Source organism: Heptranchias perlo, chromosome 2 (genome assembly GCF_035084215.1).
Source record: "Heptranchias perlo isolate sHepPer1 chromosome 2, sHepPer1.hap1, whole genome shotgun sequence".
Lineage (NCBI taxonomy): Eukaryota > Metazoa > Chordata > Chondrichthyes > Hexanchiformes > Hexanchidae > Heptranchias > Heptranchias perlo.
The window spans coordinates 144,759,930-144,773,321 of NC_090326.1; the positions used below are offsets into that span (position 1 = coordinate 144,759,930).

The 13,392-nt window shown below is 39.4% G+C and overlaps 1 protein-coding gene across 1 annotated transcript in view; it reads right to left on the minus strand.

Moving 5' to 3' along the window:
• Positions 1-204: 204 nt before the first annotated feature.
• The window catches only part of gtpbp4 (GTP binding protein 4), a 34,660-nt gene continuing 21,472 nt past the window's right edge, over positions 205-13,392 (minus strand). The window contains exons 11-17 of the mRNA XM_068007831.1: positions 11,909-11,983; positions 11,778-11,829; positions 10,819-10,919; positions 6,433-6,633; positions 4,810-4,875; positions 3,636-3,779; positions 205-1,831 (exon numbers count right to left, since the gene is read on the minus strand). Coding sequence (XP_067863932.1) covers positions 1,679-1,831; positions 3,636-3,779; positions 4,810-4,875; positions 6,433-6,633; positions 10,819-10,919; positions 11,778-11,829; positions 11,909-11,983 — 792 coding nt within the window. The 3' untranslated portion in view covers positions 205-1,678. The remainder of the gene's footprint in view (positions 1,832-3,635; positions 3,780-4,809; positions 4,876-6,432; positions 6,634-10,818; positions 10,920-11,777; positions 11,830-11,908; positions 11,984-13,392) is intronic.

Genomic DNA, 13,392 nt, shown 5'->3' on the forward strand with positions numbered 1-13,392 from the left:
TTCCTTTGACTACCGTTTTACTATTTATACCATCTTTAAGTTCCATTCATCACATATGCTGGCTAGTCTTTTCATCAACTGAGAAGATAGAGGTAAAGTATCTGGATATTATACAACACAAATGGTCAACTACAGCCCACACTGGAAACCTGAAATGTTTAAGGATTAAAACGTGGGGGAAAAAGTCTCAAAAGACACAGCAAATTTGAGCAATATTTTTATTTAAGAGGGATAGAACTGTGCATGAATGCATGCACAGAATAGGATTTTAACAGTACCCGCCCCCACCCCGCTCTCAGGGATGGGGAAAGAAAAACCCACTATGGTTACACTCTATATCCAAGCAATTTTCCTCAGTTAGGAGATGGGTTGATTGCTGTTCTCGAATCTATCACTACCTAACTGAGTCAGAACTGGTTGGAAAAGCCCAACTCAATGAGAGCTGAAATCCTCAAATTTACCCATTTCTTGCAACACTACTGACGGAATACATATAAATGCAAGTTCTTTAGAGTGCTGATTAACAGCATTACTATTTAGAGTATTTACATGATTTAATGTTGCAAATGTTCCTTTGAAAGAACACCTGAATGTATTTTAAGCATTAAAACATTTTAAATTATAGATGTATACCCAATTTTTAAATATTTTTATTATCCAGTTTAATGGGCAAAGACCGTTGAAAATGCACTAAATAAGAAAATAACTTATTTTAGTCTTTTTTTTAATAGAAAAAAGGTTCAAGCAGCTTTTTGTAATCTCATTTCATGTTGTAGAAGTCACAACAGAAAATTATTTGAGGGAACAATCATTTAATGAAAAAGGTGAAGTGTCAAAAAATAAATTTTCCCTAAAATGTGGGAAAAATTACCACCAAGGCGGATATAAGACTTACAGGTTTGCTTACAGTTTTAAGAAACACAAAATAATGTGGGCACCACCTCAAAAGCAGTAGAAGACAAGAACTCCCATAATGATCTGTGGAGTAGTCATTGCATATGCATCAATAGATGATGTCATCAGAATACAAAATCTGTACTGAAGTAAATAAACAGTGCAGAAATGTAAAGAAATTTAAAACCAAGTTTTTGTTTTTTTCTTTAATTTTTGTGCTGATGGTGGATTGGATTATAAAAATATGGTATCATGGAACCATAAAACAAATAATAAACCCACTTTGAAAATCAGATCCATTCACTGAACACAAGAAATCTTATAGTTAGCAATGCAAGAGTTGATAGTCTGGTTTACAATACATATTACTAAAATCCTATGCAGAATATCAAATTACCGTCAAAAGAGAACACTTGATACCATTTGGCACTTTTCCAAGTAGGGTTCGACCATTCCTTGCTAAATTGCACTGTAATTTAGTTTTGAAACACATTATTTGTTAGCCTCATTTTTCTTATACATACTTCTTACTGGAGGTCAGGAAATATGTTCACGAATAAGCAAATCGAACCCTTTTGAATTTAACATTTGAATTCATTTTTTAAAATCACAAAATGCACAATTATGTGCTTGATGAGTTTGTTATGTCTTCGAGATCTCATCTCAATGAGATACCATTCCGTCCTTATACTACAGGTTACTCAAGATGCATTAGCTCCTTTTCTGATGGATTACAATTGAACATAGCAGTCCTGCGATCTGGAGTACAATATTATTTTCCAGTTTATCTACGGTCCGTTTTGCCCATTTTCCGCTTGCCAGCAAAAAGATGCTTGGGTTTAAGATCAAATACGTGTCTGTCAGCCTCTCCTTTCTTGCCCATGCGATTCATATCCTGCTGGGAGTTCTTCATCATCTTCTTAACCTTCTTCAGCATCTAAGCAGAATAAAAACATTAAAGTTAAAAAGGGGGGAAAAAAACAAAGGAGGGGGATGAAACAGTGTCATACAAAAGGTCCACCAATACAAACATAAAATATCAGGATAGACTAATAAATGACCAGGACTTTATCTTTTATTCCCTATAGTATCGATTACTTAGGTTGATCGAACCCATGCACACCAATCCACAACACAAAACCAATATTTGGGCCTGGATTTTCAGAAAAAATAGCGAGGTTGAACTGCTCGTGACCCCAGCGGGTATATGAGGGAGGGGTGGGCCTTTAATTTCACATGCAGGGTGACTTTAAATCAGGTATCCCTTTCCTGAATGAATTGCAAGGAGGGAGGGAAATATAGTTTAGCTGCAGCACTTAAAAGCCTGCTGCAATGTCCAGGCCCAAAATGCACAGAAAAGTGTGCGAGAATGTGAGAAGACAAAGAGGATTCAAATGGCAGGAGGAGGCGCATCAGGGGTATTTGCTGTGATCAAAGCCCCAAGAATCTCAGAAGCTTCCATGGAGGTAATGTTAGGAGTCTTACAAAACCAGGTTATAGTCCAACAGCTTTATTTGAAATCACAAGCTTTCGAAGGCTTCCTCCTTCGTCAGGTGAGTGTTGGCAGAGATAAGGGCAAGGTGAGATAGGCTCTGTGGCACTGAAGACAGGAAGCCCTAAGAATGGATGGTGAAGGCAGTATGGAGGAAGGTAGCTCAGGCAGTCAGTGTCACCTCAATGCCTCCATGAATGGCAATAGAATGCCAGAAATGATTCAATGTCCTTTGTGAAGTTGGCCAAAATAAGGCACGAGTACAGATGCTGAAGAAATGTTGGAAGCATGACTCACCTCTACAGCATCCATGCCCATAAATGAAGAGAGGCACAAGACTGAATACGGACATGGTACCTCACCGACAACCCCCCCAACCACACATCCTACCGTCCCTGATCCTACCTACTGAAACCAATGGTGGTAGTGTTTGAGCGAAAACTGAAGAGATCGCTGCATAGTCTGCACATGAAAGAAATACCACAATAGATAGCCTTTCTAAACCTGTATTTTCCTTCCAAAGGAAAAGGTTATCTATAATCAATGGCAAAGATATGCCGTAGATGGAAGAATGGCAATCAAGCCCTTAAGTAGGCACGAGGAGGAAACTCTACCACTCTTGGGCAGACAAGAGATTAGAGAATAATAATGGCGCTCTATATTTCTTTTCACCAGACTGAATATTGCCAAGCAATTACACCTGCTATATTCATTACTGTATTCCCTGCTAGGGGTTATCACTTATCACGCGTGCAAGAGTCCCACTTGCATGCTTCTGTGGGAATGTGTTATCCACCAAATTAACTGCAATTATCTAATTTACCCACTGTGCTAAACACTAGTCTAGGCTGATGTTTATTCAGAACAGCAGAAACAGAGCATTACTTTTTTTGCAACAGATCAGATCATCTAAGGCAAAAAATGTCAAAGTCTTCTGCAAACAAGTCAATCATCTCAAGTTCTGCTAAGGAATATTAAAAAGACAAAGTCTCAATTTAATTCAAGCTGATCAAATTCCATCCAAGAAACTAATCACCATTGGCTCACAATTCTCCAGTACTTTGCCTACATGACCAGTGTTGAGTACATTTCTCTTGCAGATATGCGCACAAAATTAATGATGGCTGTCTCAAAGTTACTCATATGCTTTTGTTTCTGCTGAATTGAGATGGACCACACCACAGCATTTTGATTCTTTACACTGTGCTATTAAACAAAACACAAATTTAGTTGTGAAATGGGAACAAACCTTTTCATCACGCACACCAGAAACATCACGTGGAGTGCGAGAAGTGCTGCGACTGCGTACTTTAGATGTTGGTGGTTGAGATTCTTCACGTTTGCGCTTTCTGGTGACGCTTCTAGATCGTCGAGCTTGCTGTGCATAGTGTGTCTAAATAGTGTCCAAAAAAAAGACAAATACGAGTTGAATGCACACTTAAGTAGTTTCTGAGCATTAAAATATTTTAAATAAAAATATCAACATTTTATGCATTTATAAACTAATAATTTGCCACATTAGTTATATACGCGATACCCAAATTAAGAACGTTACTTTTACTTCGAAATTGCTGCAGTGGTGTATGAATAATCATATTGTTATATAAAAATGTAATCAAAGGAATCTCACAATAAGCCAATTTACAAATTGCCACAACTTTCAAGGGCAGTTTGTGACCGTCAAATTATTGGATTTCAAAACGGGATATAAATGCCCAATTTCGACTATTTCCTTTCAATACCTATAATATATTTATCAATAACTCCCGAGGCACAATAGAACTTGACTCACTATATCAGAGGATAATCTTAAGAGTTACAGCTAGGAGAATTCATAGCTCCACTGCCCTGTGCGTCACTGCTGGTCACATTAGCTCTATATTGTTATTTACTCTACTGACAATATCAGCTGTGAATATTTCTCTGCTACTCTGGGGCTGTGAAAATACAATACATATCAGAAGCTAATATGCATGGGAACAAGACATTAATATCCAGCACCATATTTTGTCAACTCAAAGCAAATACTGTAGCCATAGTCCACTGATTTTAATTATATAAACTTATAATTCAGGTAGTTTTTTTTGTTTATCTTTTAGGCCTGTGTCACAAGCCATTCTCTAACCAAGGGGCAGACCTACTCCATGATCTGGGACAGTAACTGTGTGAATCAGCTGCTAAGTAGTGCACTGGAGTGGTGGGGTTTAAGTTGAGTGGGGGAGGAGATGAAAGAAAAGGATTCTTCATATTTCTCCTGCCTTCCTGTGAGGAAGCACCACGCCTCCACAGGGCATCTCTACAAGAACCCCAACAACACAATGAAGACATAGATATAAATTGGCAATGGGTTACAGCATTCAAGTTTCTCTCTTTTTGAAATAAACTGTTCAATTTTAAATAGTAATTATTAAAAAGAAATTTACTTCATCTTTGTTGTCCATATCCAAACCAAGTGATCCCATCTCCTTTTCCAATGTTTTTCGTTCAACCTGAGAAAATAGGCAAAATGTTATGAAAAGATTTGTTTTTAAGCTTTAAGAATGCTCTTTCTTCTCACCCACTTTATCCATTAACCACCATTCATTGTTCTGTTGAGAATATGAACATTATAATGGTCAAAGGACCTTGTAGTGCAACAGGCCAACACACTGACCTTTACAACCCAATTCACAACTGGGTAAAGTATCCATAATAGCTTCATTGGCCCGTCTTCTCTCTGCCACATTTAAGGGCCATACATTTATCATAATAGGTACAGCACAGGAGGCCACCATTTGGCCCATCATGCCTGTGCTGGCTCTTTGAAACAACTATCCTATTAGTCCCATTCCCCTGCTCTTTCCCCATAGCCCTATAATTTTTTTCCCTTCAAGTATTTAACCAATTCTCTTTTGAAAGTTACTATTGAATCATCTTCCACCACCCTTTCTGGCAGTGCATTCCAGATCATTACAACTCGCTGCGTAAAAAAACGTTTCCTCATGTCACCTCTGGTTCTTTTGCCGATCACCTTGAATCTGTGTCCTTTGTTTACCGACCCTTCTGCCACTGGAAACAGTTTCTCCTTATTTACTGTCAAAACCAGTTATGACTTTGAACACCTCTATCAAATCTCCCCATAACCTTCTCTGTTCCAAGAAGAACAATCCCAGCTTCTCCAGTCTCTCATCCCTGGTACCATTCTAGTAAATCTCTTCTGCATCCTCTCTAAGGCCTTGACATCCTTCCTGAAGTGTGGTGCACTAAATTGAACACAATACTCCAGCTGCAGCCTAACCAGTGTTTTATAAAGGTTTAGCATAACTTCCTTGCTTTTGTACTCAATTATACTGGTTATCTCAATCCACTATCAAGTAGGCACAAAATTACAGCTGAAAATTAATTAGAATTTGATACCGATTGGCTTAGAATGTGGTATATATTGGCAAACTCACTCAAAGGCTGCAAGTACAATTGGTAGAAGTAACACTCTCTGTCTTGGCCTACGTGTTAATAATGGCTATCTGGGCAAGGTGGCTGTGAAACCATACCCAAGCAAGAAGTTAACACCTTAAGAGGAGGGGGAAAAATTACCAAGAAAAAAAGTGACAGCTCCCAGAAAATGAGTCCAAATAAATCTGTTTCTCCAGTATACAAACCAATATTAACATGTTTTAGAAATGAAAACCATAGACATTAAGGATTTACAATTCAACCCGTGGTTATTTGCAGTATATGATAGATCTTCAATTTGTATACTCAAACTTCTACATATTATGCACAGGGTACTCTGTATTATTGGTGCAAAATAACATTCACACTGAAGAACAAAAATTTGAACACAAAACTCCATTACCGGTATACATAATATAACAAACACATACAGTGAACACGTTTAGAATGACATTCGCACTTGTCCTGTAAGCTCAGATGATCACAGACATTACTGCAAGGTGGGAAAACTAAGTGACCACTGGTACACTGACATACATGGGAACTTTAAAAGCCAATATATGAATGTTATTTAAGAACCTATATTTTAATAAGACACAGACAAAAGTACTTACCTTTTTAGCAGTTCTAGGCATTTTGGGACCTTTTTTAGTTTGTTTCTCTCTGGACACCAAGATTCGCATCTTTTTCTTCTCTCTTATCTGAGTGGCCAACTGTCTAATGTCTCTCATTTCTTCGTCCTCACTCTCGGAGTCTGAATCATATTCACCCGCTACATGTTTCAGTTCCTCCTCTTTTTCCAGCTGTTCTAGTTTCTGAAAAGGTGCATTTACATTTTTTTTAAAAGTTAGACACCAAATCCTAAAATTGGTGAAGATTGACAATTAACACACAAAGATTAAAAAATTACACCAAAATATACTTTGGATAGTAAAGGTATTAGTATTACAAATCACTCGGCCTTTTTAACCATTTGTATTCTACTCCATAAAAATAATGAGATCAATTTAACCAGTAATCTAAGGACAATTCAACAAACAGTAACACAGACTGTTAGATTCGACAGATAAATACATACAACAGAAAACCCTCCGCAGCATTTAGGACTCAAAGAACTAAATTCCAGGTTTACAACTGAGGGAGATTTACTGTAGATCAATATTGCAGATTATTAGAATTTTAGCATCTACATGAAAAATTAAGACATTAAGCATGTTTGCTGTGGGATATTAGGTACAATTGATAATCTGTCAAGGAAGGGGGAACAAATGTGATGACTGACTATCATTAAGTTAAAAGAAAAGGATTATGGCCTTGGACAGGAGGCTACATTAATTCACAGAAACGAAGACATTATTAAGGACAATGGTTAATACTGGACTAGATAGGTGAGTCAGTGAGGTGAAAGGGCCATGTTAACTGGGTGGTTGATTTTGGTAGTGAGTACTTGAAGCCTTGCCAGCTCCCATTATCTGGCCTGCAAAGCTCTGGACCTTTTCTTTCTACATGCCTGTTCATTCCTATAAGTTTACTCCCCCGCAAGTAGCAGTATTTTGAGTTTCACAAGCCCAGAGGACTAGAAAACACTGCTCCCTCGTTGGTGGATTTAGACCAGCTGGGGAGCAGCCCACTTTAGGATAGATGTCAAGGCCTTGGAGAGGGTGCAAAGGAAATTTGCCAGAATGATAACAGGCATGAGAGTCTTCAGTTATGAGGAGAGATGAGAGAAGCTGGGATTGTTCTCTGATGAGCAGAGGAGGTTATGGGGAGATTTAATAGAGGTGTTCAAATTTATGAGTAACTATGGAGAAACTGCTTCCACTGGCAGGTGGGTCGGTAACCAGAGGACACGGATTTAAGATAATTGGCAAAAAGAACCAGAGGGAAGATGAGGACAATTTTTTTTAAAAATGCAGTGAGTTATGATGATCTGGAAGGCACTACTTGAAAAGGTAGTGGAAGCAAATTCAATAGTAACTTTCAAAAGGGAATTGGATATATATTTGAAAAGGAAACATTTGCATGGCTGTGGGGAAAAAGCGGGGAAGTCGGACTAATTATATAGCTCTTTTCAAAGAGCCGGCACTGGCATGCTGAGCCGAATGGCCTCCTTCTATGCTTTTTTCCCTTCAGAGTGAGGCCCCGGGATAGAACTGAAAGTTTGAAATGTATTGTTTATCCCCACAACCTAATGCTGTGGAAACAAGTCCCAAGGTTAAGAATGACTGAGGAGCTGATTCTTAAAAAAAAATTTTAATTGCTCAAAATGCAAGAATTAATATTGATTTTAAATGACAAATAGCAATGATAAGAGTGTCATCAGCAATTATGCTTTATCATTCCATCATGGAGCAAAACTCGATTCACAGCCATGAGTGCATTGCTCTAGTACATAAATATTTTGAGCTATGAATTTAATTCTTCTTCCACAAAGGGATTTTCAAGATCATAATTCCATTAGTTTTAAGATAGCTATGGAGAATGATAGGTCTGGCCCAAAAGTTAAAATTCTAAATTGGGGAAAGGCCAATTTTGATGGTATTAGACAGGAACTTTCAGAAGTTGATTGGGAGAGTCTGTTGGCAGGCAAAGGGACGTCTGGTAAGTGGGAGGCTTTCAAAAGTGTGTTAACCAGGGTTCAGGGTCAGCACATTCCTTATAAAGTGAAGGGCAAGGCTGGTAGAAGTAGGGAACCTTGGATGACTCGGGAGATTGAGGCACGAGTCAAAAAGAAGAAGGAGGCATATGACCTGCATAGGCAGCTGGGATCAAGTGGATCCCTTGAAGAGTATAGAGATTGCCGGAGTATAGAGTTAAGAGAGAAATCAGGAGGGCAAAAAGGGGACATGAGATTGCTTTGGCAGATAAGGCAAAGGAGAATCCAAAGAGCTTCTACAAATACATAAAGGGCAAAAGAGTAACTAGGGAGAGAGTACGGCCTCTTAAGGATCAACAAGGTCATCTATGTGCGGAACCACAAGAGATCCTAAATGAATATTTCGCATCGGTATTTACGGTTGAGAAAGGCATGGATGTTAGGGAACTTGGGGAAATAAATAGTGATGTCTTGAGGAGTGTACATATTAGAGAGAGAGGTGTGCTGGAAGTCTTAACGCGCATCAAGGTAGATAAATCTCCGGGACCTGATGAAATGTATCCCAGGACTTTATGGGAGGAAATTGCGGGTCCCCTAGCAGAGAGATTTGAATCATCGACAGCAACAGGTGAGGTGCCTGAAGATTGGAGGGTAGCAAATGTTGTGCCTTTGTTTAAGAAGGGCGGCAGGGAAAAGCCTGGGAACTACAGACCGGTGACATCTGCAGTGGGTAAGTTGTTAGAGGGTATTCTGAGAGACAGGATCTACAGGCATTTGGAGAGGCAGGGACTGATTAGGAACAGTCAGCATGGTTTTATGAGTGGAAAATCATGTCTCACGAATTTGATTGAGTTTTTTGAAGGGGTAACCAAGAAGGTAGATGAGGGCTGTGCAGTAGATGAGGGCTGTGCAGTAGACGTGGTCTACATGGACTTCAGCAAAGCCTTTGACAAGGTACCGCTTGGTAGGTTGTTACATAAGGTTAAATCTCACGGGATCCAAGGTGAGGTTGCCAATTGGATACAAAATTGGCTTGACGACAGAAGACAGAGGGTGGTTGTAGAGGGTTGTTTTTCAAACTGGAGGCCTGTGACCAGCGGTGTGCCTCAGGGATCGGTGCTGGGTCCGCTGTTATTTGTTATTTATATTAATGATTTGGATGAGAATTTAGGAGGCATGGTTAGTAAGTTTGCAGATGACACCAAGATTGGTGGCATTGTGGACAGTGAAGAAGGTTATCTAGGATTGCAACGGGATCTTGATAAATTGGGCCAGTGGGCTGATGAATGGCAGATGGAGTTTAATTTAGATAAATGTGAGGTGATGCATTTTGGTCGATCAAATCGGGCCAGGACCTACTCCGTTAATGGTAGGGCGTTGGGGAGAGTTATAGAACAGAGATCTAGGAGTACAGGTTCATAGCTCCTTGAAAGTGGAGTCACAGGTGGATAGGGTAGTGAAGAAGGCATTCAGCATGCTTGGTTTCATTGGTCAGAACATTGAATACAGGAGTTGGGATGTCTTGTTGAAGTTGTACAAGACATTAGTAAGGCCACACTTGGAATACTGTGTACAGTTCTGGTCACCCTATTATAGAAAGGATATTATTAAACTAGAAAGAGTGCAGAAAAGATTTAGTAGGATGCTACCGGGACTTGATGGTTTGACTTATAGGGAGAGGTTAGATAGACTGAGACTATTTTCCCTGGAGAGTAGGAGGTTTAGGGGTGATCTTATAGAAGTCTATAAAATAATGAGGGGCATAGATAAGGTCGATAGTCAAAATCTTTTCCCAAAGGTAGGGGAGTCTATAACGAGGGGGCATAGATTTAAGGTGAGAGGGGAGAGATACAAAAGGGTCCAGAGGGGCAATTTTTTCACTCAAAGGGTGGTGAGTGTCTGGAACGAGCTGCCAGAGGCAGTAGTAGAGGCGGGTACAATTTTGTCTTTTAAAAAGCATTTGGACAGTTACATGGGTAAGATGGGTATAGAGGGATATGGGCCAAGTGCAGGCAATTGGGACTAGCTTAGTGATATAAACTGGGCGACATGGACATGTTGGGCCGAAGGGCCTGTTTCCATGTTGTAAACTTCTATGGTTCTATTCTATGTTGACCACAAGGGTAACAGTGTAATTGTGATTGAGAATAGATTACCAACCCCATAGATTAAAAGCCACAGAAGTGGCCCAATTTCAGATATTTAGATTGTAAAATGGTAATAAAATTTGAAGTATATGCAGATCACTGAAACAAGCCCCAACTTATAGCAAAATAATACAGCATTATTGTTGTTTCCAAATAGGTTTTAGTTTGTTCATAAAATTAACCTCATTATAGTTCTAGTTATTTGACAAAACACCAAACTAATTAAAATCGAACTGTAGAATACAATTCTAACTCACCGTCATAATGTCAGGGTCAATGTAGTCAGCTACATTATGACCTTCCCATATTTCTGGGATCCGATCTTGCTTCTCCGATTCATTCATCAAATCCCAGTATTCTAAGGAGTGAAAGGACACCATATATTGAGATGTAAAGATACCTCAGTAGCTCGATAACCACAACAGTACTCAACAAGGAGACAAGCCAAAGCTCAAATTCCAGTCACGTGGGTACTCAGTGTTCAGCTGGAAAGTAATTTTACCAATGTTGCTGGGAATGTCTGGAAAGGATTCCTTCCCACATAGCACTTTCCAATAAAGTAATCAAAAAGCAGCATCAACAGAGATATCCACATGCCAGGCCTTCAAATACAAACTTTAAGTAAAGCTTGGTGAAAGTCCATTAACACAAGTGATGTTATGGAAGTGCCAAGATACCAGGCCTGTCAGTCATCAGAGGACCCTCAAAACATATCTTGTCATCCTAAATACAAGAGACAGCCATATTTATGATGCCAATCTGATGGACAAGCACATCAACAATGGATAACTGAGCATACACAGCCCCAGCATGCCCACATGAAAGGAGCCCAATGCCTGTTATGACAAAGTATTGTGAAGCTTGACTGAATTCTGAGTTTGTTGTAATTACAAAATCACAAGTTAGTAATCACAGGTCTATACAGAACATGCAACAAAAGTTGCCTTTCTTTCTACCCAGTTCCTCCTGACTCCGCTTATTTACAAATTACCATACATGTCATCCTAAAATCACTATTGAACAGGAACGTTTGGATCTGCTCCTATTTAAAACTTTTGTCACTTTATATTTATCTATTGTAGATTACCCTTTAATAGACAGCAATTTTCAAACTTTAATGGGAATAAAGTTCCTTAAATGTACATCTCGTCATTTTTAAAATTTACAAGCTGTCATTTTACCAAACACTAGAAAACAGAATGAGAAAATTACTTACTCTGGAGATCCAGGACATAATCATCACCCATCTCTAACTCCAAGTCTCGTTCCTGTCAAAGAAAGCATCTTACATGACAAAGTAATCAAAGAAATTTGGATCAATTGTTTACAACCAAAACCCTCACTAACCAATTTACGTCTTGGCGCATCCACCTCCATTTTTCTGCGTATGGAAGCTCCTTCAGGTATGTAGGGTGGCCTCTCCTGAAACAGTACAAGAAAAAATGTAATCTTTTTGGACACAAGTTTAACTAGACACATCTGAAAACACTAATTTATGTACTATAAACTGGGAAAGTGTTACTGTACATAAAAAGATATAGTGGCAAATGGAATTCAATGTAGACAAATGTGAGGTCATCCACTTTGGATCAAAAAAGGATAGAACAGGGTACTTTCTAAATGGTAAAAAGTTAAAAACAGTGGATGTCCAAAGGGACTTAGGGGTTCAGGTACACAGATCATTGAAGAGTCATGAACAGGTGCAGAAAATAATCAAGGCGGCTAATGGAATGCTGGCCTTTATATCTAGAGAACTAGAGTACAAGGGGGCAGAAGTTATGCTGCAGCTATACAAAACCCTGGTTAGACCGCACCTGTTGTACTGTGAGCAGGTCTGGGCACCGCACCTTCAGAAGGACATATTGGCCTTGGAGAGAGTGCAGCGTAGGTTTACTAGAATGATACCCGGACTTCAAGGGCTAAGTTACGAGGAGAGATTACACAAATTGGGGTTGTATTCTCTAGAGTTTCGAAGGTTATGGGGTGATCTGATCGAAGTTTATAAGATATTAAGGGGAACGGATAGGGTGGATTGAGAGAAACTATTTCCGCTGGTTGGGGATTTTAGGAGTAGGGGACACAGTCTAAAAATTAGAGTCAGACCTTTCCGGAACGAGATTAGAAAACATTTCTACACACAAAGGGTGGTAGAAGTTTGGAACTCTCTTCCGCAAACGGCAATTGATACTAGCTCAATTGCTAAATTTAAATCTGAGATAGATAGCTAAGGGATATGGGCCAAAGGCAGGTATATGGAGTTAGATCACAGATCAGCCATGATCTTATCAAATGGCAGAGCAGGCACGAGGGGCTGAATGGCCTACTCCTGTTCCTATATTTCCTATCAATTTTAGTGGGTCAATGTACTGTGTTAATTGTATCCATGTGATTTATATCAATTAGTGTTCATTGTACTAAGGTGGTGTGTATCAATTGGGGCTCTCTTGTATCCGCATATAAAAGAGAGCTTATCTAGGGTACGGTGCGTGTAATGTGGAGCTCTGTGAATAAAGGCTTGGAAGCAACTGAAGACCAGGCTCTAGTATTCTATTCATCACCGGGTTATCCAATTTGTAACATACTGCATCATACAATACAAGCTGCATAGACCAAGAAGGTTCCTGGTTCAATCCCTGGTCTGATGTCCTTCGGCAACACCATCCAAAAACACAACGTCAGATTCCACAAGTACGCTGACGACACCCAGCTCTACCTCACAACCACTTCCCTCGACCCCTCCACTATCTCTCATTCATCACACTGGTTGTCCGACATCCAGTACAGGATGAGCAAAAATTTCCTCCGACTAAATATTGGGAAGACCAAAGCCA